At 41.6% G+C, this 24,175-nt stretch overlaps 1 protein-coding gene and 1 long non-coding RNA gene across 7 annotated transcripts in view; one reads left to right on the top strand and one right to left on the bottom strand.

Annotated features, from left to right (window-relative positions):
• Positions 1–654: 654 nt before the first annotated feature.
• AP3M2 (adaptor related protein complex 3 subunit mu 2) overlaps positions 655–24,175 on the top strand; it is a 45,106-nt gene continuing 21,585 nt past the window's right edge. The window contains exons 1-9 of one of the 6 annotated variants that reach the window (XM_023630775.2): positions 655–738; positions 2,090–2,433; positions 5,441–5,612; positions 11,475–11,612; positions 17,567–17,652; positions 17,911–18,044; positions 19,315–19,522; positions 19,789–19,933; positions 21,937–24,088. In XM_023630775.2, the coding sequence (XP_023486543.1) occupies positions 2,161–2,433; positions 5,441–5,612; positions 11,475–11,612; positions 17,567–17,652; positions 17,911–18,044; positions 19,315–19,522; positions 19,789–19,933; positions 21,937–22,037 (1,257 nt within the window). In that variant the 5' untranslated portion in view covers positions 655–738; positions 2,090–2,160 and the 3' untranslated portion in view covers positions 22,038–24,088. Of the gene's footprint in view, positions 910–995; positions 1,367–2,089; positions 2,434–5,440; positions 5,613–11,474; positions 11,613–17,566; positions 17,653–17,910; positions 18,045–19,314; positions 19,523–19,788; positions 19,934–21,936; positions 24,089–24,175 lie in introns of those variants that run through there. The other 5 variants (XM_023630773.2, XM_005606276.4, XM_070253373.1 and 2 more) reach the window with 5 other exon arrangements.
• LOC138921091 (uncharacterized) lies at positions 16,112–17,703 on the bottom strand. The gene is made up of 2 exons (XR_011433359.1): positions 17,541–17,703; positions 16,112–16,877 (listed from the first exon to the last, which is right to left on the bottom strand). It is a non-coding gene; the product is annotated as an uncharacterized lncRNA (long non-coding RNA).

Raw genomic sequence — 24,175 nt, 5'->3', positions numbered from 1 at the left:
AAGTCATTAGAGCCCCAGTGTAATTTGGAGAGAGACCTGTCCAACCTCCTCATTTCCAGATGTGAGAACTGAGATACTGAAAGGTTAAGTGCCTTGCCCAAGGTCAAGCAGGGGGCGGTCCACCTGCGGCAGGAAGAGGCGTCCTGAATCCAGGTCCAGAGCTCTCGGTAAGACGCTATACAGCCAATCACCTTTACTTTACCCAACGCACGTAAACGAACAGGCATCGTGTCTCTTTTTCGATTCACTTCTCTAATGGAGAGCACTTATTACTGCTCATCATTTATTATCCGTGATATGCTGCTATATGATAAATCGTGCCCCGGAAATCACACTTTCTAGTATCCCCCTCGAAGCGCATTCCGCGGTGATGCAGGTGGCAGCGGTAGCCGCCCCGGCCCTTTGTGACTGGGTGACCAGAGGCCAGGCGCCCGCAGACTGTTCACGGCAGCCAATCAGGGTTCGCAGCCACAGAGCTGCACCAATCGGAGATGACTGAACCCGAAGGCCAACGGGCGGCTCGAGCCAGAGCCGCGGACGGCGATCAATCAGAGGGGAGGAGCCGATCGCCGACGCCCAATCAGCGGCCTTTCGGAGCTCGGTTGCGGGCGGCGCTGGCGCGAGTCCCGCGGGCCGGCCAATCAGCGGACGAGCGCGGGCGGCGCGGGCGCGGGGGGCGGCCGGGGGCGGGGCCTGTCCGCGCGGCGGAACGGTGGGCGCTGCGAAGATCTAGGCCGGGTGAGGCGGGCCGGCGACCCGGGTCGCCGGTGGGGGCGGCGTGCGCACGCACGCAGCGGCGGGGCGGGGGCTGGCGCGCGCGAGGGTCGCAGCGGGGGCGCGCAGGGCCGGGACCGGTCGCCAGATGCCGCCGGACTGACCCCCCCGAGCTGGGGGCTGCGGCGGGGAGAGGTGAGGGAGCGAGGACCGGGCTGGGGAGGTGGCCCGCTCCGGCCCGAAGGCTGAGGGAGGAGGGGACACTGTTGCCATGGCAACGCATGTGCGCAAACTGGCGACCCTTTTCACCCCCGGAAGGTGCGCACCCCTTAAATGCGCCCGCTGTCCACCCTGGCCCTAAACGGCCTCCGCCACCCCTGGCTCGCGGGCGGCTAGCCTGGGACCGGCGCGAAAATAGCCCACTTTTGGCAGCCGCCTCTCTTCCTGCGCATCCTAGCCGCCCGCCGCCTTCCCTTTCTCCTGGCGTCTCGTTCTCGGGCAGAGGGATTAAGCTCGCCCTGGGGCACTTGGTACAACAGGCCTTTGCGGTTGACCACCTGGGCCAGTTTGCAGCCAGTTCGCGGAATGGCCACAGCTGAGCTCCAGCGCGGCCCCCTCATTTAGGAGACTGGCACTGTACAGATGCTGCCGCGTGAGAGACCGGGGGTCCCCCAGAGGGTTTTTTTTTAAGGCTTCCAACTGAGAGCCTTGTGCTAACAAGTACTTGGAGAATGGGGTCTGACCGAATGAATAAAAAATTTTAATATATATTATTTAACCCAATATATCCAAACTATCAGTATTACATTAATATCAATTATTAACTTAATCAATATTAAGTTATTCGTAAGATAAATTGTTTTCATACAACGCCTTCAAAATCTGGTGTGTATCTTGTTCTTATAGCACGTCTCAGTTCGGACCAGCCACATTTCAAGTGCTCAGTGGCCCCATTTGGCTAGTGGTTGCCATGTGAAACTGCACAGCCATGAACTTCTCTTGTGTATGTGTGAGTTGTGGCCCAGTACATGAAACTCATCGCTGTTCTTTGCAGCGCTCTTGTATGCAAGGAGGCACTGTGCAGTGAGGCCGCAGAAAACATGCATGATCTTTTTCCTCCAGCTTCCAGTTCAGTTGAGAAAGTAGACATCCAAAAATTAAGTCGAATTGTAAATAGATATAATTCAAGCAATAGTAATGATAACTGGGCAGTATATGATTGATTGACAAACAAGATGGCTGATAATTATCCTTAGGAATTCTAGGGAGGGATACTTCAGGCCCATGTAGTAGAGAAAGGCTTGAGTCTATTCTTGGAAGATGGGGAATGTATTTTGGTTGAATGGAACTGACCAGAGCTGCTTCTGTTTTCAAGGTTGAAAATTTGCAGAGTCCTGAGGCTTTCAGACTGAAAAAGGCTTTCATCTCTCTCTGACAATCTCCACCATGATTCATAGTCTTTTCTTGATCAACTCCTCTGGAGATATTTTCCTGGAGAAACATTGGAAAAGTGTGGTCAGCCGTTCCGTTTGTGATTACTTTTTTGAGGCGCAAGAGAGAGCTACTGAGGCAGAAAATGTGCCTCCAGTTATCCCTACCCCTCACCACTATCTCTTAAGTGTTTACCGTCACAAGATCTTTTTTGTGGCTGTCATCCAGACGGAGGTCCCGCCTCTGTTTGTCATCGAGTTCCTTCACCGAGTAGTGGACACGTTTCAGGTGCGTGAATCTAAGGAGGTCTGTGCATGTAAATTGTAAAGTGTCTTTATAGTTGTTTCCATTGTGCTCAGCTTCAGTTAAGGAACTTTTTTAGAAATCTAAACTCTGACATTGCTCACTTCCTCTCCCATCTAATAAGATTCTTGTTTCTATCGATTGAATTGGCTGCATCTAAAATGACAAATTGAATACCTTTGAACCTGTCGCCTGAGAAAGCCACCCTACTTGGTATGATTGTGTACAGTCATTTTAGTTCTGGAAATTGGAATTGTCCTACTTTTTGTTCACAAATCAGAGGAGTTTGGGTTTAAATAGAGGAGATGATGTTAACCATTGTTAACTACCTCACTTTGAGTTGCGTTAAAAAGTGATGATTATGTAAAGATAAATTTTTTTAAAAAGTAGAAGCAGCTAAGTAATGCTTGTTTTCACTCTCCCTGGCAGGAGTATTTTGTGAACCCACACTTCACCTTGGGTTTGGGGTGCTTATCCACAGCATATGAGTACTAGTGATGAACTCTTGTTACAAACCTAAAATAAGATTGGAAAATTGTCTGTACCTATAAGAATTTAAATGACACATTTTACAAGATACAGTTTTCATTTTGAACTTTTCTTTCAGGAATAGATTTGAAGGTTCTGGGGAGTGGGATGTCGGCCCCGTTTATAGCACAGAATTTTAGGTTGCCCAGACTCTGGATTCAGACAGTAGAATCTTCTCCCTAAAGGAATTGCTCAACTTCTAACAGTTGTAGTTATTTGCATAACTCAAATGACAAATGAGAAGCAGGGCCCCTTTGGTGTAACTTCTATGTCATGTAAGGCCTCGAACTGGTCACATGAATACAGAAATTGTGGAATTGGAGAGGAGAATGAGGACTCAAGCATTATGATAAAAATTAAAAAGCAAATCAAAGAGTCCTTTCATTTGCACTCACATCCACATCACATGTCTAGAACAGCTTTCATTCCAAGAGAGTTAAGATAGATTTAATAATTTTTTCCCACAAATACTTTCTGGTGGTACGATTCTGGGATTCCAGTTCTCATGTGACATCCCAGTTCCTTCACACAGTGAAAACCTAAGAATTATAAACCCCAGTTGTGTGGAGGAACTTGAAGTCGAAGAACCCAGTAGTCATGATTCTAAACCCCTCTGGCTGGGCCTTGGTATGATTTCCACTTATGACACTTTACCCCATTCTAAGATCAACAGTCCCACTGGTGAAACTCAACATCTGCTGCATAGCGAGATTATGTAATTTGTTACAAGACAGGAAGTGAGAAAAGTTATTTAATCTAGTGGAAACGACAGAGGAATTTGGGAAAAGAGTAAAGTTGTAGTTGGGAAGTCTGGCACTTTAGAGCTTGTCATTTTTGAAGCATTTGTTAAAAGTATGTGGATACATCCTGATTTTGATGTATCTTATCTGGCTGCATCATTCTTCTTGGACAGACGACGATGGAAGAGTTCCGGCTGTGGAGCCACAGGCCCGCTTCTTGTAGCACTTTGTCATCCTTAGAGTCTCCTTTCCAGCTGCTCAGTTCACATTATGCCTGGTTTATAAAATCTAGCAAGGTGTTTTATTTTTCAAAATAAAATCACTCTTGAGAAGGAAATGTGTAACTTTTTTTCCTTAAATCCTCATTTTTTAAGAAGAAATCTTTTTATTTTAGAAACACATTTCTTACTCCTAAGTGCTCTCAGATATTGGAATGGCTCTGATAATTGACATTATCTGATGTAATTTATGTCATATCTAGAGTCTGTGTTCACTTTTGGATGTCATAATTTGGGGAGAATATTGGAAAACTAGAAATGGCAAGATGACAAAAAGATCTAGGAACGATACCATAGTGTGAACAGTAGAAGGATCAGACAGGGAATCTGGCCCTAAGGAAAAAACACTGGAGTGAAAGGTTGTAGTTGTCTTCAAATAACCGAGGCAGTGTTGTGTAAACTTGTTCTGTAAGGCAGATCTAGGAAGCAAATTTCAGTCCAGCCAAAGAAAGAACTTTCTAATAATCAGAGCTGTCCATGGCTAGAATGGGGTTTCTCAAAAGGAGTAAATTTCCCGTCAGTGGATGAATTCAAGGAGGACTGTGTGACCATCTCAGAGGTCCAGTAGAAGACGTGACTGACATTGCTAGGAGGTGACAACAGATGACTACAAGCGTTTGTTTCTAAATCATTGTATCGTCACGCGTCACATTTTGCATAGTGCTTTATAGTCTACAAAGCACTTTCACACATATCATTTAATGAGTCATGCTGCTTACAACATCCCTGTATGGCCAATGGTGTTATCTTGATTATACTAGTAGGGAAATCAGGACCCAAATTAGTTAGCATGACTTAATCTAGTAAGTAACAAGATTATAACCCAGGTCTTCTGATTTGGGATCCAGTGCTTTTTCCACAACCCAGATAATTTAGTATCTGTAAGTGTAGCCTTTGTTAATAAACGAGCACAGCCTCCTTAGAGTCCCAGCATCTTAGAGGAGGGATGATCCAAAGACATTTTCTGGTGTGCTAGCTCATCCTCCTCATTTCGTTTCCCTCTCAGTTCTTATTTGCTGCATGAATGTTAAGGAATAGCACAACAATAAGGGTTAAAAAGGTTTTCAGGGCCAACCTATGTCAGATCAAATATTGTCCTTTTGCATAGTTCTTTCAAATTCTTGTTCATAAGCACATATAATATTCAGTTATATATTCTACATATTTTATCTAGTTGAAGAAACGAACCCAAAGACTTTAAATGACTTACTCTAGTTTATAAAAGAAGTTAATGATGACACTAGTACTATAAGCCAGTCCAGCGTTCTCTCTACCACACGGGGCTGCCTAAGAGAACCGTGGTTGTGCTTCATTCCCTCCTCATAGAAGAGTATCCCAGAAGCTGAGTCAACACACATGGACGGGAGTAGATCCTTATTCTCTAAGAATGTTCTGTCACTTGTTACAGTCTCTGAGTGATAAATGTATATATTGTGTTTTCATCAGGATTATTTTGGAGTCTGTTCAGAGCCGGTGATCAAAGACAATGTGGTTGTGGTTTATGAGGTGTTGGAAGAGATGCTTGACAATGGGTTTCCGTTGGCTACTGAGTCGAACATCCTCAAAGAACTGATAAAGCCTCCCACTATTCTGCGCACAGTTGTCAACACCATAACAGGTATGGAGAAGGGGACCCGCAGAAAGCTACCGCCCGGGATGTGGCTCAGCCCAGAGAGGCGCATTATCCTGAGTGCCTCTCTCTGGGGATGTCAGATGTCCAGGGCCTTTAATCTTGCTCTTTCTAGTCTTTGAACATAACCTGAAAAATATTTTTGTTGTGTAGAAAATATCCTGATTTCAATGACAGAATGAAGTGTTCTCCTTTGAAAATATTTTTCTCTTGATTACAGAAGGAACACATGATTATTATAGAAACATCAGGGGCCGGCCTGGTGGCTGAGGGGTTAAGTTCACGCACTCTGCTTCGGTGGCCCAGGGTTTTGTCAGTTCGGATCCTGGGCGCCGACATGGCACTGTTCATCAGGCCACGCTGAGGCGGCGTCCCACATAGCACAGCCAGAGGCACTCACAACTAGAGTATACAGCTATGTACTGGGGGGCGTTGGGGAGAAAAAGCAGGGGGGAAAAAGGGAAGATTGGCAACAGTTGTTAGCTCAGGTGCCAATCTTTAAAAAAAAAGAAACATCAGAAATACAGAAATGCACAAAGAACATGAAAATACCTCTTAATGCCACCACACTTTTAACATACTGGTGAGTATATTTTTTGTCTTTTCCAGACAGATGGATAAGGAATGGGTAATAGAATATTTTTAAACAATTCTTGTATATTATTTAAAACTTATCTTCTATCAACATTAGTTTTATCAACAAGGTTTTATCAACCTTTTGTGAACAGTATCCCATTATGATAAATATTGATCTAAATCATTTTTAGTGACTTTACAATTTTCTGCCGTACAGAATAGACCCTAAGTTATTTACTCAGTCCCTGTTTGTTTGTAATGTTTCTGATTTTTTATTTTTTTAAATAACAAGGAATCAGCATTCTTTTTTTTTTTTGAAAGATTTTTATTTTTTTCCTTTTTCTCCCCAAAGCCCTCTCTGGTACGGTACATAGTTGTATATTCTTCGTTGTGGGTCCTTCTAGTTGTGGCATGTGTGATGCTGCCTCAGCATGGTTTGATGAGCAGTGCCATGTCCGCGCCCAGGATTCGAACCAACGAAACACTGGGCAGCCTGCAGTGGAGTGTGCGAACTTAACCACTCGGCCACGGGGCCAGCCCCGGAATCAGCATTCTTATACTAAAATCTTTGTGCACATCTAGGATGATTTCTTTTCAGTACTAGGAATGGAAGTGCTGGATCAAAAGGTGTTCATATTTTAAGGACTTTAATGCATTGTGCCAAATTGCTGTCCAGAAGAGTTACACCAATTTATACTTTCCGTTAACAATTTCTACGCAACCTGGACAATCCTATTATTATTATTAATTTTTTTAAACGTTGCAATTTGATAGTTTTGTGGTATCTTGTTATTTACACACTCATTTTTTATTATTAAAGTAATTAAAACCTGTACAAGCATTTATCAACTGTTTTTCCTTTATTGTGAATTATCTTTTTGGGTCCTTTGCCCATTTTTTTGTTGTTGTTGAAATGCTTTTCTTTTTTCATACTAGTTTAAAAGAATTCTTGGGGCCAGCCCCATGGCCGAGTGGTTAAGTTTGCACGCTCTGCTTCGGCAGTCTGGAGTTCACTGGTTTGCCTGCTGGGCACAGACCTACACACCACTCATCAAGTCATGTTGTGGCAGCATCCCACATAGAAGAGCTAGAAAAACTTGCAGCTAGGACACACAACTACACAACTGTGTACTGGGGCTTTGGGGAGGGAAAAAAGAAGAAAGAGGAAGATCGGCAACAGATGTTAGCTCAGAGCTAATCTTCCTCACCAAAAAAATAAATAAAATAAAATAGAAGAATATTTTCATTTAAGAATATTAAGTTATAGACCCCTGGGCTAACAGCCCAAGGGATGCACCTCAGTGGCCCCCACCAGTGTCCGTATCAGCACGCCTGGACCAGCTCAGAACAACGGCCCCCACCAATGTCTCAGTCTCCGGAGGTGATCCTCCTCTCACCAAGATGCCCCCAGAGCCCACCAGGAGGATTCTCTACCAGGGAAGACTGAAATCAATTGAAGAGTAATCTCCTTGGAGAAATAGTGCTGCTATAGGAGGCGATGTAACTGACTGCTCTCCACTAGGGAGCTGAGCTCAGGCGGCATTTGGACGGAGGACTTTCAGCCATCACCTGCTATGTCTCTGAAATTAGTGTTGGTGCCTTGTCCTGTTTATACTGCATGACTGCCTCGCATGTGAAGGGATGGGGCTGCCTCCACTGGGTGCCACTTACTACTGTACTTTATTTACGTATCAGCTGTGACCTTGACTGCAGCCCTGAAAGAGACATCTTGGTATTATTCCTACTTAGCTAGTAAATAAATGGAGTCAGAGATAAAAAAAAAAAAAAAGAATATTAAGTTATCATATGTTGGAAATATTACGTCATCATTTGTAAGAGTTATATATTTTGAATACTCTGTTACAGATATTTTCTCACAATCTGTCATGTGTCATTTAACATTGTTCATGGTGTTTTTTATTTAGCCACATTTAAAATGTTCTGATTTAGTCAAATTAATAATTCTGTTTCATTAAGGTTTTACATTTTGGGTCTTGCTTTCATGAAATTTGACAAACTGATTGAAAACTACATTTTATAAAGCATAAATATGCAAGAGTATCCATGATAATTTTGAAAAAGAATTACAAAGGGGTTGGAAGGATTTGCTCTGTCAAATATCAAGACATATTAAGTTCATATGGTACATGAGACAAAAACTCATAGAATAGATATGCTGTAAGAGCCAAGACAGTTTTGAGAATAAATAGTTTTTTAAAAGAGCAAGAGAGAAAATGTGTCATATCAGATACAAAATATATTATGAAGTTTTGGTAATTTTAAAAGTGTCGTATTGGCCAGTAATAGACAAACAGATGATTGGGATAAAATATAAAGTCCAGAAATAGACCCTTGCTTTTATAGAAATTTGGATAGATGTGGTCATATATCAAATCAGTGAACCAGGGACCAATTTTTAAATATATTGTTTTGGGACAGTCTGCTTTGATGTAGAAAAAAAAAATAGAGCCCTGATGGCCTAGTGGTTAAATTTCAGCGCGCTCCACTTCAGCGGCCTGGGTTCGGTTCCCGGGCGTGGAACCACACCACTCGCCTATCAGTAGCCATGCTGTGGTGGTGGCTCACGGAGAAGAACCGGAAGTGCTTACAACTAGAACATATGTCTATGTGCTGGGGCTTTGAGGAGGAAGAAAAGAGAGAGGAGGATTGGCAACAGATGTTAGCTCAGGGCAGATCTTTCCCAGCAAAAATAAATAAATAAATAAGTCTCTCTATACAGAATAAATTCCAACTGGATCAAAGATTTAAACATAAACTTTATAATTGTTGTAGGAAAACATAAGAGATTGCTTTCTTGATCTTGGAGAAATGAAGATGTTTTTTAAAAGGTATATTTTCCTCTGATTCTTTTATGGTTTTATTTTTTGATTTTATTTGGAAATTATCTTGGTATTCAACATAAGGTAAGGCTGTATGTTTATTTCTCCAAAATTGTCAGCCAGTTTTTCTAGCACCATTTATTGAATAATCTATCCTTTTCCCCTGTTTTAAAATTATATTTTTATCTTATACTAAGTTATGATAGGTTCTTGGGCTGTTTTTAGGTTTTCCTGCCTTAATTATTGTAGCTGTTTTAATTATTATAGCTCGATGTATGTTTTAATATATAGTGCCCCTCTCTCTTTTTATTTTTTGGCAAGGAAGATTGTTGCTGAGCTAACATCTGTGCCAGTCTTCCTCTATTTTGTATATGGGATGCTGCGAGAGCATGGCTTGATGAGTGGTTTGTAGGTCTGCGCCCAGGATCTGAACCTGCAAACCCCAGGCCACCAAAGTGGAGCATGTGAACTTACCCACTATGCCACTGGGCCTACCTCAGTGCCTCTATTTTTTTTTTTTTTTTTTGAGGAAGATGAGCCCTGAGCTAACATCTGCTGCCAATCCTCCTCTTTTTTTTGCTGAGGAAGATGCCCTGAGCTAACATCCGTGCCCGTCTTCCTCTACTTTATATGTGGGACATCTGCCACAGCACGGCTTGACAAGTGGTATATAGGTCCACACCTGGGATCTGAACCAGCGAACCCTGGGTGGCTGAAGTGGAACATATGAACTTAACCACCGTGCCACCGGGCTGGCCCATCCTAGTGCCTCTTTTTAAGGAAACATATTTGTTGGGTTTTTCAATATTCTGGGCTCATTTTAAACCTTAAAATCTTTTGGGGCTGGCCCCATGGCCGAGCGGTTAAGTTTGTGTGCTCCACTTTGGCGGCCCAGAGTTTTGCCAGTTTTGATCCTGGGTGTGGACCTGGTACCACTCACAAGCCATACTGAGGCAGCATCCCATATGACACAACTAGAAGGACCCACAACTAAAAATATACAACTATGTACTGGGGGGCTTTGGGGAGAAAAAGGAAAAAAAAAAAATCTTTAAACCTTAAAAACTTCGTTGATACCTGAGTCATTTATGAACACTATGAAGTCATTTTCCTGAATATCTCTTAAATCTAGTAAAAGGTATGTGAGAACCACTTTTGAAAAGCTGAAATGTTTATAAACATACTGAATATATGCATTTATTTAATGTTTCTTTCATTAGATTAAAAACATCTAGGTTACAGAAGAAGGAAATAGGTTTTTTTTTTAAAGATTCACACCTGAGCTAACATCTGTTGCCAATCTTCTTTTTTTTTCTTCTTCTTCTTCTCCCCAAAGCCCCCCACACATGGTTGTATACTCTAGTTGTGGGTCCTTCCAGTTGTAGTATGTGGGATGCCGCCTCAGCATGGCCTGATGAGCGGTGCCATGTCCGCACCCAGGATCCGAACCAGCGAAACCTTGGGCCACCGAAGCAGAGCATGTGAACTTAACCACTTGGCCACGGGGCAGGCCCCCAGGAATAGGTTTTAAATTAGTTATAATACTTCAAAATTTCAGTATAGAACCTTTGAATTAAAAAAATATATATTTTTGGACGCTGGCCCCGTGGCCAAGTGGTTAAAGTTGCTCATGCTCCACTTCAGCATCCTGGGTGCGGGACCTGCTTCACTCATTGGCCATTCTGTCACCACAAAATGTGCATCCCACATACAAAATAGAGGAAGATTGGCCCACGTGATAGCTCATGGTGTATCTTCCTCAAGCAGAAAGAGGAGGATTAGCAGCAGATGTTAGCTTAGGGCAAATCTTCCTCACAGACACACACACACAGACAAAATGTATGCATATGTATATGTGATGCCTGAGCTGGGTGGGGGCAACAAGTCAGGAATTAGTGTACAACTTACAGACAGGGAAAGATCTAATTTGTATTCTTTTCTTAAGTTTCAGTATTGGTTTGAGAGAGATTATTTTGATGTATACATTTACATTTTAATACCTAGCATAAATGTACCTAAGAACCTCCTTCAAACTAGAATATAGTTTTTACCCATGAAAATTTTATATCAATATATAGATTACCATCCCTACTGAAAGCCAATACATTATTTAAGCTGCAAGCTATTGTGGAATTTGATAGACCAAGTTCAGGTTACTTTCAAAACTAAAATATGATATCTGTTTCTCAGGTAGCATTTTTAATCTTTATTCTGCTTGAGGAGGCAGACCACATGGTGACAAGTTTTTAAAATAGGCTGGGTTACCCTCATAGGAGTTGGGAAAACGCTCTTTTTTTTTTTTTTAATTCATCAATTGAGTGCATGAATAGTGGGAGCATAGAAATTTCCAGGGAAGTATTCTGTGGTTATTAGGTAATTGGTTACATCCAATTATCAAATTGGAGTTAAATTACAATCATATTCCTTGTCTCAGGAAGCACCAATGTGGGGGACCAGCTTCCCACTGGGCAGCTGTCAGTGGTGCCTTGGCGACGGACTGGAGTGAAATACACCAACAATGAGGCCTATTTTGATGTGGTTGAAGAGATTGATGCCATCATTGATAAATCAGGTGGGTGCTTTAGTCTGTTCTCAGAACTATGGAAATAGAGGCCCCTTTCACAGAATGCTTGTAATATCAGAATTCTCCCCCATCGTGATCAGTTGTTTGAGCCTGCTCTCTACTTTGTGTCAGGTGCTGTGCTAGACACTGGGAATGGACTTAAATATTACAACGCAGATGACATGACTGTATATGCAGAAACCCCTAAAGACTCAACAAAAAACTGTTAGAACTAATAAACAAATTCAGTAAAGTTACAGGATATAAAATCAATGTACAAAAGTCAGTGACCTTTCTATATACAACTAATGAACTATTTGAAAAGGAAATTAAGAAAACAGTCCCATTTACAATAGCAACGAAAAGAGTAAAATACTTAGGAATATATTTAACCAAAGAGGTGAAAGACTTGTACCTTGAAACTTATAAAAGATTGAGTAAGGAAATTAAAGAAGATACAGATAAGTGGAAAGACATCCTGTGTTCATGGATTGAAAGAATTAATATTGTTAAAATATCCATAATACCCAAAGTGATCTGTAGATTCAATGCTAGTCCCATCAAAATCCCAATGACATCCTTTTCAGAAATAGAAAAAACAATCCTAATATTCATGTGCAACCACAAAAGACCCCAAATAACAAAAGCAGCCTTGAGCAAGGCGAACAAAGCTTGAGACTTCACACTTCCTGACTTTAAAATATATTACAAACCACAGTATTCAAAACTGTATGGTACTGTGTGGTACTGGTGTAAAAACAGACTTATAGACCAATGAAACAGAAGAGAGAGCTCAGAAATGAATCCATGGGTTGACAGTCAACTGATCATTGACAGGGTTGCCAAGAACACGCGATGGGGAAAAGATCGTCTCTCTTCATCAAATGGTGTTCGGATGACTGGTTATCCACATGTAGAAGAAGAAAATTGGACTCTTACTTCATACCATATACAAAAATCAACTCAAAACAGATAAAAGACTTAAACATTAAGACCTGAAACTGTAAAACTACTAGAAGAAAACATGGGGAAAAAGCTTCTTGACACTGGTCGGGGCAATGATTTTTTTGAATATGACACCAAAAGCAAAGGCAACAAAAGCAAAAATAGATAAAAGAGATTGCATCAAACTAAAAAGCTTCCACATAACAAGAGTGAAAAGGCAACATACAAATGGGAGGAAATATTTGCAAACAATATATATAAGAGGTTAATATTCAAAGTATATAAGGAACTCTACAACTCAATAGCAAAAATACAAATATCCTGATTAAAAAGTGGGCAGAAAACCTGATTAAAAAGTTTTCTTTTGAATAGACATGTTTCAAAAGAAGACGTACATTGGCCAGCATGTATGTGAAAAGGTGCTCAAATCACTAATCAGGGAAGTGCAAATCAAAACCGCAATGAGATATCACCTCACACCAGTTAGAATGGCCGTCATCAAAAAGAAAAAACATAAGTGTTGACAATGATGTGGAGAAAAGGAAACCCTCATATAATGTTGGTGGGAATGTAAATTGGTACAGCCACTATGGAAAACAGTACCAAAGTTCCTCAAAAAATTAAAAATAGAACTACTTTATTATCAAACAATCCCACTCTGGGTATATCCAAAAGAAATGAGGGACTGGCCCCGTGGCTGAGTGGTTAAGTTCACACACTCTGCTTTGGTGGCCCAGGATTTTTCCGGTTCGGATTCTGGGCGCGGACATGGCACTGCTCATCAGGTCACGCTGAGGCAGCATCCCACATGCCACAACTAGAAGGACCCACAACTAAAATACACAACTATGTATTGGGGGGATTTGGGGAGAAAAAGCAGAAAAAAAAAAGATTGGCAACAGTTGTTAGTGCAGATGCCAGTCTTTAAAAAAAAAAAGGGCTGGCCCCGTGTCCGAGTGGTTAAGTTCGCGTGCTCCGCTGCAGGCGGCTTAGTGTTTTGTTGGTTTGAATCCTGGGCACAGACATGGCACTGCTCATCAAACCACGCTGGCAGTGTCCCACATGCCACAACTAGAAGGACCCACAACGAAGAATATACAACTGTGTACTGGGGGGCTTTGGGGAGAAAAAGGAAAAAAATAAAATCTTTAAAAAAAGAAAAAACAAAAAAGAAAAAAAAATCAGCATCTTGTAGAGATATCTGGACCCTCATGTTCATTGCAGCATTATTCACAATAGCCAAGACATGGAAACAGCCTAAATGTCTGTCGATGGATGAAGAAAATTTGAGATAGGTACACAGACATGCAAAGGCATACTGGCATATTATCCAGCCATAAAAAAAAAGAAGGAAATCCTGTCTTTTGTGACAGCGTGGATGAATCTGGAGGACGTTATGCTGAGTGAAATAAGCCTGATACAGAAAGACAAATACTACGTGATCTCACTCAACTGTAAAATCTAAAGTAGTTGAACTCATAGAAGCAGAGGGAAGAATGGTGGTCACCAGGGGCGGGGGAGGGGGAGGTGGGGAGATGTTGATCACAGGGTACAAAGTTTCAGTTATGCAGGATGAGTAAGTTCTGGAGATTTAATGTACAACATGGTGACTATAGTTAACAATACTGTATTGCATACTTTTTTTCAGCTTTGTTAAAGTATAGTTGACAAATAAAATTGTAAGATATTTTAAATGTACATTGTGGTGATTTGATATATGTATCCATTGATAAAGGATTCCACTCATCTAGTTAGATCAGCACATCCATCACTTCACATATGTATTGTATACATGAAGTTTACTAAGAGGGTGAATCTTAAGTGCTTTCACCACACACACAAAAAATAATAATAACTGTGAGGTGGTGGATATGTTAATTAGCTTGATTGTGGTGATCATTTTGCAATGTATATGTATATCAAAACATCAAGTTGTACACCTTAAACATATATACAATTTTTATTTGTTAATTATACCTCAATAAAGCCAAAAACAATAAAAAATACTGTGATGCATACCAATGCTTGTCTCACACTTCTACTGGTTTTATAGATTTTATCTTCTTGAATAAAAAGGAAAAGTAACAAAGTAATTTCTTGTTGGTTAGATTTCCTTTGCAAGTGTTTGACTTCCAGTTCTGATGGCAGAACTAAAGTTGTAATCACTAAAATGCAGGGAGCCCTCTTTTCTTTCTGTTCTGAATTAGGTTAACATGACTAGAAGTCTTAGAGCCTAGACATTTGTGGGAAGTTCTCTTCACTTTAGTGACTCATTCATTCCACGGATGCTGGTTGAAACCTGCTGTGCTATAGCACAGTAGTGGAAAGTGGGCGTTTGATGGTGAATAAGGCACGGTCTGGGGGTGTTCCAACTGTGCACAGCCCCTCCCCACTGAGAATCTTTGCTGACAATGGTGTAATAATAATGACAGTGGTGTACTTGGAGTTGTCCTCGATGTGAAGATGTCACACACGAGAACCATGTGGAGAGAGAAAAGGCTGAGAACCCCTGGAAATAAACAAGGGAGAAAGAAAGGAATCCCTTCACTGCAAATGAAAGATACCAAACACATATTTGAAGATGAGATATAGATGCTTTCAAAGAGGAAAGTAAACCAAAGTAAAGTATTAAACCATTGAATACCTATAATACCCCATCCCAAACAATATAGGAAAATAGCACTTCTTTGTTAATAATGAAGAGAGGTATGTCGTTTGCAGGGACAGTTGGTCATTATGTGGCATTCACTTGGCCTAGAGCTGGGGGTCTTCATCTTTCCCATGACAAGCCTTCGAGATTCCTGTTATGTAATTGTGGGTGGGTGGCAGCTGGCTTTTGGTATAATTATGATATTTTCAGCATTTTTTGACTAATAATTTCTAAATTCTGTAGCAAAGGCTTTCCAAAACCTTAATTCTGAATTGTTTTCAATATTCAAAATTCTGGACCTCTTTATGCGCTGCCTTCATTATAAGTGTTCTTGATGATGATGATATTTTGTTGTTGATGATGATGAGGTTGTATGAATAAAGTAGACAAAAGGAGTAAAAAAAAGAGGCAGTCGATGGCTGCAGGAAGCTTACTTAAGTCTAGTGAGGGAGAGAGAAAGGTAAAAAGATGGAGCATAAAAGACGTACCCCACTCACCCACCCATCCAAAGAATATTGTAAAGAGGGGATAGCGTTTACGCTTCATCCGTAGAAAGAGCAGGAGTTATTAAGACCTGCGTGGATTTGGGAGCAGAATATGTGCAAACACTTTGAGGTGAATAACATGTTGTTGGGAAATAAAGTAGTTGAATACAACTGAATTGAGAGCAATAAAAAAAGAAAAGTAAGTGATGAGGCTTTAAAACTAAGTAGGCATAGCAGCTTTCCATGTTAGCCCCAAACTAGAAATAACCCAGATGTCCATCAGTAATAAAAAGGTTAAGTAAATTTTTATATGGTCATATAACAGAATATTATACAGTAATGAAAAAGAATGAACTGTTGATACACCCAACAACATGAATGAATCTCACAGTGTTGGGCAAAAAAAGTCAGATGCATAAGATTATATACAGTTTTCTGCATTTATATGAAGTTTGAAAACAGGTGCAACTTAATCTAAGGTAATAGAAGTCAGAATTTTAGGGACTTGGATTAACTAGGATGGGCAACAGGAGCATGCTGGGATGCTGCGAAGGTTCCACATCTTGATGTGGGTGATATTTGCATAGGTGTCTACATATCTAAAAATTCATCAAGCTGTACATTTAACATTTTTGCATTTTCCTATAAGTCTTACCTCAATGAAAAAGTTAAAAAAAAAAACACAACTACATGGCTGGATCATGAAGAGCTTTCCTTGTATGCCATTTTAAGGTGGGCCATTTGGAGTAGCCATTTGGAGTAATCGAAGAGTTTTAAGTTGGGGAGTCACTTGATCAGATTTGTAGTTTTAGAACTATCAGTCTGGCTGCAGTGTGAAGACTGACTTGAAGTGGGGTAAGACTGACAGGAAGGACAGCAGGGGCCCGTTGCTGAAGTCCAGGCACAAAATAGAGATGCCTGTAATGGCAGTGAGGATGGAGAGTCAAGAGGCAGAAGTCATGGGAAAGAGAGGACTTGGAATTGATTGGCTAGGGCGCTGAAGAAGTAGAAGTCGAGGACGCATCTGTGTTTCCGGCGTAGGCGACAAGATAGATGGTGTCATCAGGAAGATATGGGAAGTAGGAGGAGCAGATCCAGGAATAGAGGTAATGAATTCTCTTTTTGACATGGAGAGTTGGAAGTGCTTCAGTGACATCCAAGTAGAGCTGTCCAATTGGTATGAGTGAGGATGAACTGGAAAAAAGATTAGGAAATAATTGGCCACCAATGAAAACTGAAGGCTTGGCAAGTAGATAAAGTAGCTCACGGAGAGTATGTTCAGTGAAGGAAAAGAGAATTTCAGACTGTGACATTTAAAGGGTGTGGAAAGAAAGAGAAACCTGCAGAAGGACTGAGGACGAGGAGCTAGAAAAATAGAAAATTAGGAGAGGTTAGGAGAAAGGAACATTTTGAAAATGAAGAAGTGGTCAACAAGGACGCATGCTACAGAGAGATGCTGTAGGAAAAGACCAGAAGTGTCTGTTCGATTTAGCCCCGAAGCTCCTCAGTGGCCTTAGGGAGAACAGTTTCTGATAGGAAACTTTCTGAACCAGTGGTTAGGATAATGATGTTCTGTTTGATTCTGGTACTAGACTGAAAACTCCATTAGGCTAATAACTATCTCACAAATCTTTCATCCCCATTACTTCATTGCAGTGTCTTGATAAGCAGTTGATAAATGTTTGGAAGGATGGACAAATGAATTAGGTAGATGAATTGGATGGATGGACAGAAGGAAAGAAGACAGAGAGAGGGAGGAAGGGAACAAGTTGGGAAGGAAAAGAGAAAGTTAAGGAAGGAGGGAGGGAGGCAGGAAGGTGGTTTGGAAGGACAGAGAAGTGTGCAGTAGCCGCTTACCTGTGTCTGCCTTGTTCCCGCCCCAGGTTCCACCATCACTGCGGAGATCCAGGGGGTGATTGACGCCTGTGTCAAGCTGACTGGAATGCCAGATCTTACGCTTTCCTTCATGGTAAAATACCGGACCAGAGATTTAGTTCTTGGGATGGGAAATGAAATGCTTCTGGAAAGATAGAGCGGTGGGAATGGAATAGAACAAGAAGTCATTAAGGACAGCCACAAAGCTTATATCAGGCTTGAATTTTCTATAAGTAACGACAGGATTTGTGTGTGTGTGTGTTTTAATAAAAACAGCATCTAAATGACTTTCCTGAAAGAAATATGGGTGTTTAATCCCTCCTTCTTGCTTTTCCCTGCCTGGTAACTACAGAACCCCAGGTTGTTGGATGATGTCAGCTTCCATCCTTGTGTTCGTTTCAAGCGCTGGGAATCTGAGCGTATTCTCTCCTTCATCCCTCCTGATGGAAACTTTCGCCTGCTCTCTTACCATGTCAGTGCACAGAAGTAAGCGGCTCTCATAATTAAGAACGGAATCTGTGTCTGTGTGTGTGTGGAAGCAATATCCGTAGTGATTAAGAACTCAGGCTCTAGAGTTAGCGAGGTTCACATTCCAGCTTCTGTACTTACTAATTGGGTAACCTCAGGGGCGTAGCTTAACCTTTCTGTGTCTGTTTTCTTATCTGTAAGTTGAAAAATGATGAAAGTGCCTTGTTATGAGGATTAAATAAAAGGATCTAAACAGTGCTTAACACAAAGTGAGTGCTCCTTAAGTTTGCTGCTGTTATTTCTGTTGTTATTATGTCTAAAGGAGAACATTTGTGTGCACCTGTATTTAATCCCCTTGACCCAAAAAAGTGTTAAATTGTGCTTTAAAAAACCGTAAAATCCAGTGAGTTTTGGTCTTGAACATCTCTTTGAGATGGAGTCTAGAGGCTTTTGGAAGCCCTTAGTAGAAGGTGTGCAGACTGAAGAGAGCACGGGACCTCAGCCACCGGTACCTTCCTATGTGATTCGGAATAAATAATTTAGGCAAACATCTGAGTGCTTGAGAGCACAGGCTCTGGAATCAGACTGCCAGCACTTAAACCCCACTTTCAGTGCTTATGATATATGACCTTAGGCAAGTTACTTAACCTCAGTTAAGCATGAGGACATCAGTATTCATGTATAAAATCAGGACTGTAGCAGTATCTTTTTCACACTTATTGAGAGGGTTGAATGAGATAATGGAGATGAAGCATTTAGCATAGTGCTGGCTGGAACACAGGAAGCGCTCAATAGATGTTGAGAACTGTTAGTACCTTAGTATTCTTCTGTGACTTCTCTATTTCCTTTTCTGTCAAGTCATGACAGCTTACCCTGTCCTTTTGTAAGGATCAGATGAGGTCGGGTTACGAAAGGTCCATGAGGTATGAATATTACTCTCCCAAGTACAGACAGTTATTAGTCACATGTCACAAAGTACAACACAAAAATATGGTGACTCCTAATTTTTGTTTTTAATGCCCTTCTCATAGTAGGCTTAGTATATTCTGATTTTGTTGATATTATTCAAAGAGTCATTTGAAGAGTTAATTTACTTACTAGACAGCATCTTAGCTTTACAAAAAGAAAAAAATTAAAGCTGACTAGGTTTTTTCCTATGCTTAACTTTTAAGTTAAGGAGTAAGGAAGCAGGTAAGGGAGGAAAAGCTGCCAGCAGAGCAAAAAAGGAGGAAAGGTTGCCATTTCTCCAGGACAGTAATAAAATGGGCTTTTTGTCTCTCTTTTCCAGTCTGGTGGCAATTCCAGTGTATGTCAAACATAACATCAGCTTCCGGGACAGCACTTCACTTGGACGCTTTGAAATAACGGTGGGACCTAAGCAGACTATGGGGAAGACCATAGAGGGAGTGATTGTCACCAGCCAGATGCCCAAAGGGGTCCTGAACATGAGCCTCTCTCCATCTCAGGGGACACACACATTCGACCCAGTTACCAAGGTAGGAGAATGGGCGGAGGGCTTGATTGCTGATGTTAAGTAGAGGTGACTGCAGGAGCTCTCCACGCGGCCTGTCTACCTTGTTTGAAGGAGAGAGTCACCAGAGGGACATTGTGTAATCCTTGGGATGATTTATGGTAGCAAGTAGTATTCTCCACTGAGAAGCACTCTAGCAGGAGCTTGTAGCATTGGGAACAGATGCCCTGAGGGGAGAGCTCAGCCACCTCAAATGAAGGCTCCATTGTTATTGCTGTTTTTTCTTTGAAGATGCTGTCTTGGGATGTAGGAAAAATAAATCCCCAAAAGCTACCAAGTTTGAAGGGGACCGTGAGCCTTCAGGCTGGAGCTTCCAGACCAGATGAGAACCCCACAATTAACCTGCAGTTTAAGATCCAGCAGCTGGCCATTTCTGGTAAGTGACCCGTAACTTCGGGGCCTTTGAAGAGAACAGAATGGCTTTCTCCAGTAGGGCACCGACATCAGAAAGCCTGCCGATGGCTCCCCGTTTACAAAGGTGGTTTCATTACCTGATATGTGATCTTTAGTCAAATCTTTTCTAGCACGTTTCTGAGAAAGGTTTATAATCCTGACTTTGAAGTTGGCTTAAGTGACTGAATGAAAGTGTCTAAGACACAAATGAGGAAGAACGGAATGGAGGACAGAAGTGTCGACAGGCATTGTGGGTCATCCGAGGGTCGTTAATTTGAGGTTCCCAAGGTTTTCAGTATGGGAATGCTTCTGCATTCTCGGCTGGTAACTGAAAAGAATCATTTCCCCTTCTCTCCCCCAGTTTCAGAAGACTTTCACATGTGCTTTTATTACCCTTTGCACCCCTGGGCCATCCAAGGCCGTTCACCATGCTCTACACCCACCTTAGGATGATAGTAATAATAATACTTACCTCTTACCGGACACTTACCGGGTGCCAGGCACCATTTTAGGCTTTTTTCATTTATTATTTAATACTTAAAACAGCCCTATAAGATAAATAGCAGATGACTTTAGCTTTATATTAAGTTCCTAGTTTTCTTTACCAACAGACCTTGTCTAATTTAAATGATGAGAATTCATTTAAATTATAAGCTCTTTCATCTTAAAACGTTTAATAAACTTTAAAGTTCTATACAATATAAAATATTTTTTGTTGGGGGGCCCGCCCTGTGGCCGAGTCATTAAGTTCGCACGCTCTGCTTCAGTGGCCCAGGGTTTCACTGGTTCGGATCCTGGGTGCGGACATGGCACTGCTCATCAGGCCATGCTGAGGCAGCATCCCACATGCCACAACTAGAAGGACCCACAACTAAAAATATACAACTATGTGCTGGGGGGATTTGGGGAGGGAAAAAAAGGCAGAAAAAACATATATTTTTTGCTTGGTACACTGATTATTTATTATATTATTAATTCATTATTTTTCACTATTCATTCATTTACTTATAATTTATTTCATTATTAATTCATTAATTTTGTTATTACTAATTCATATATTCAGTCCAATAACTTGAGAAAAACATACAGTGGCTTCATCTTGCCTTACCCTTGTTTCAGTCTGTGTATAACTTTCTGCCCTTTCCACTTCCAGAACAGGTCTTCTAATGGATAGCTGTTTGTTGGAGCAGTTTTTTTTTAATTGAGGTCATAATAGTTTGTAACATTGTGAAATTTCAGGTGTACGTTATTATTTAACATTATTAATTATATGGTCAGTCACCATATAAATGTGCCCCTTTACCCCTTATGCCCACCCCCCAACCCCCTTCCCCTCTGGTAACCATTAATCTGTTCTCTTTATCCTTGTGTTACATGTGAATGAAGTCATGAGGTGTTTTTCTTTCTCTGTCTGGCTTATTTTGCTTAACGTAATACCCTCAAGTTCCATCCATGTTGTTGCAAATAGGACCATTTTGTCTTTTTTATGGCTGAATAGTATTCCATTGTGTATATATACCACATCTTCTTTAGCCAATCATCAGTTGATGGGCACTTGGGTTGCTTCCATGTCTTGGCTATTGTGAATAATGCTGCAATTAACATAGGGGTACATGGGTCTCTTTGAATTGTTGATTTCAAGTTCTTTGGATAAATACCCAGCTGTGGGATAGCTGAGTCATATGGTAGTTCTATTTTTAATTCTTTGAGAAATCTCCATACTGTTTTCCATTGTGGCTGCACGAGTTTGCAATCTCACCAGCAGCGTATGAGGGTTGTTGGAGCAATTTTTTGTTATCATTGTACATACCAAGAGTGAAGAATCTGTCAGCTTCATGGAAGTAATATAAATAAGTGAAAGTAATTTTTGGTTCATTGTTACAACCATCTCTATCCTACTCATCTGTCTGATTGGAAATGAATTTAACAGTTACGCTACCTGCATCCTTTGAATAATGCTTATGTCTTGTTCTTTCCTCCTCTCAGGGCTCAAAGTGAATCGTCTGGATATGTATGGAGAAAAGTACAAACCCTTTAAGGGCATAAAATACATGACCAAAGCTGGAAAGTTCCAAGTTCGAACCTGAAAGGAGAGTTTGGGAAGGGAACAGTCATGAACACTTTTTCATTTCTGACTTGTCTAAAAGTAAAAACTATCAGCCTGTCTCCTAGGTCAGTCCCCTCCCGGACCCACCGCTCCCTTTGTCCTTAGCCTTCAGTGCCGTGGAAGTAATCAAGGGAGAGCGGGTCTCCAGGGAGAACTGGACAGAACTGACACACAGTCAGCGCCAACTCAGTTCTCAGAGAAGAGATGGCGAGGGAGGGTAGAGATACTTGACACCATATTGGACTTTTGTAACGTGGTCACCTTAGGAAAGATCCAGCATTTGTTCCTTGCTTGGCTTTAATTATCTAAAGCCAATGAAAGACTTCCTTGTTTTTGAAGGTGGAAGGAAAGATTAGAAAGAAAGAAAGCAAGCTTGGAAGAGAATGACTGTTAGTCAAGGAAAGGCCAGTTAAGGATCTGCCCGATGAGGGAGAAGAAAGAGGAAACAGTGTTAAGGACGTGTGAGGCCGCATAGGAAAGGGAAGTGGCATGAAAGGCCGCCAAGCTCCACGTGAAGGAGGGCTGGAAAGAACAGGGTTGAGCTGGTTTCTTTCTGGTTCTCTGTTTTCATTTACAAAAGAAAATTGTGCTTCTAGAAATGAACTGTAAACTTCTTAACTTCAAGTCCCCTATTGACATGGAAACCCCAGTAGAATCAGACTTTTCCCTTAAAGACCGTGAAGGTGTCTGACCACTAGTTTTCAGATAGAACTGCTGCTTGCCTGGCACTCGGTCTGTCATGTCCAGTGAGACGGTGACCTGCCCTCTTCCAGGTGGGGGTTGCGTGAAATGCCTCTCTCCCTAACCCAGAACAGTTCTACTCACTCTGCTTTACAGAATGCGCCAGGCTTTTTCCTGTTGGCTGAGGAGAGTTTCAGAAAAGCCTCCCCCGGGACCCCGGGCAGCCAGCTTTTGTGTGCCATAGTGCTGGAGTGCAGACGGCCAGCTCGCTCCTCGTGAGGGTACCACGGCTGTAGCCCAGTGATTCCTTATTTTCGTTGGTCAGTGCTGGACTGGCACTGGAGTCTAAGCCTTCCTGTCTGGAACTTTCCCATCGGTAATCCTAAGTGGAAAGAGTGCTCCCCGTTGAGGGCATGGCTGATCCTTGAAGCTGCTCATAAAGTGATTTCCTCAGAGTCTTTTGTACTCTATAATGCGTTTCTTAGCAGTGGCTATCTCCCAGTCCATTTTTGTTTTAAGGCAAAAAAAAAAATCCCTTAAATCTTTGAGTAAAAGTAAAGTAGTACCTCAGGCTTTCTCACTGGGTGATTTTTATTCTAGTTCAATGTGTCTGTTACTCATTTAAATATTTATATGAAAGATAGGGGTTTTTTTTTATTAGTATAGCTTTAAGGAGTGACATTGTGCTCTGCTTCATGCATGGAGAAAAATGAAGACCTATACTCTCCAAATCCTACAGTTTTTCTCTGAAGCCCTATTTCCAAATACTTAGGCAATTTTTTTGCTCGTTTTATCTTCCTACTTCCTGGACTTGTTTTTGCTGCAGATGTTGCTTTGTGGTTTTCCTCTGGGGTAAATTGTGTGTATACAACCAGATGTGTTTCATATCCATCACTCAAGAATTTGTCCTGGATTACTATGTCCCATATACACACCTACCAAAGTAGGGGAAACATCTCTGCCTGTGGATTCCAGAATACTTGAAATTACTTCTCCTGAGGGCTCTGAAGGATTTTAAAGTTTCCTAGATCACAGGAAACATAGTCTTCGTCCTTGAACATTTTTAGGTTTGTAAGTCTAGCTGTTTCATTTCCTCCAGGACAGCTCATCCTAATTTCAAGGGAAGAACTTAAGGAGAAGTAAAGGCTCTAGGGTGTGGGGCCTGCAGGCCTGCACATATGGAGTCGCTGCCGCCTCTGTCTGTGGGTGGCAGACCCCGAGCGCAGTGGAGCTGTGTGTTAGTGTCCATGCGGCTGGCTGTCTCCCTGAGCCGTCCGGTTCCATATGTGTTGAACATGTGCAGAAGCATCTTCTCTGTTTAAGTCTTAATAAAGTCGAGTTTTGCCAGTGCTCCGTGTCCTACGTGTTTTGTGACTAGGACTAATGATAAAGCTGTGCTGTGTGTGCCTTAGTAGGAGCAGTTCAGGGGTCTTACTA

Source organism: Equus caballus, chromosome 27 (genome assembly GCF_041296265.1).
Source record: "Equus caballus isolate H_3958 breed thoroughbred chromosome 27, TB-T2T, whole genome shotgun sequence".
Classification (NCBI taxonomy): Eukaryota; Metazoa; Chordata; class Mammalia; order Perissodactyla; family Equidae; genus Equus; species Equus caballus.
Note: the sequence above shows the minus strand (reverse complement) of the source record. Positions and strands in the feature narration are given on the sequence as shown.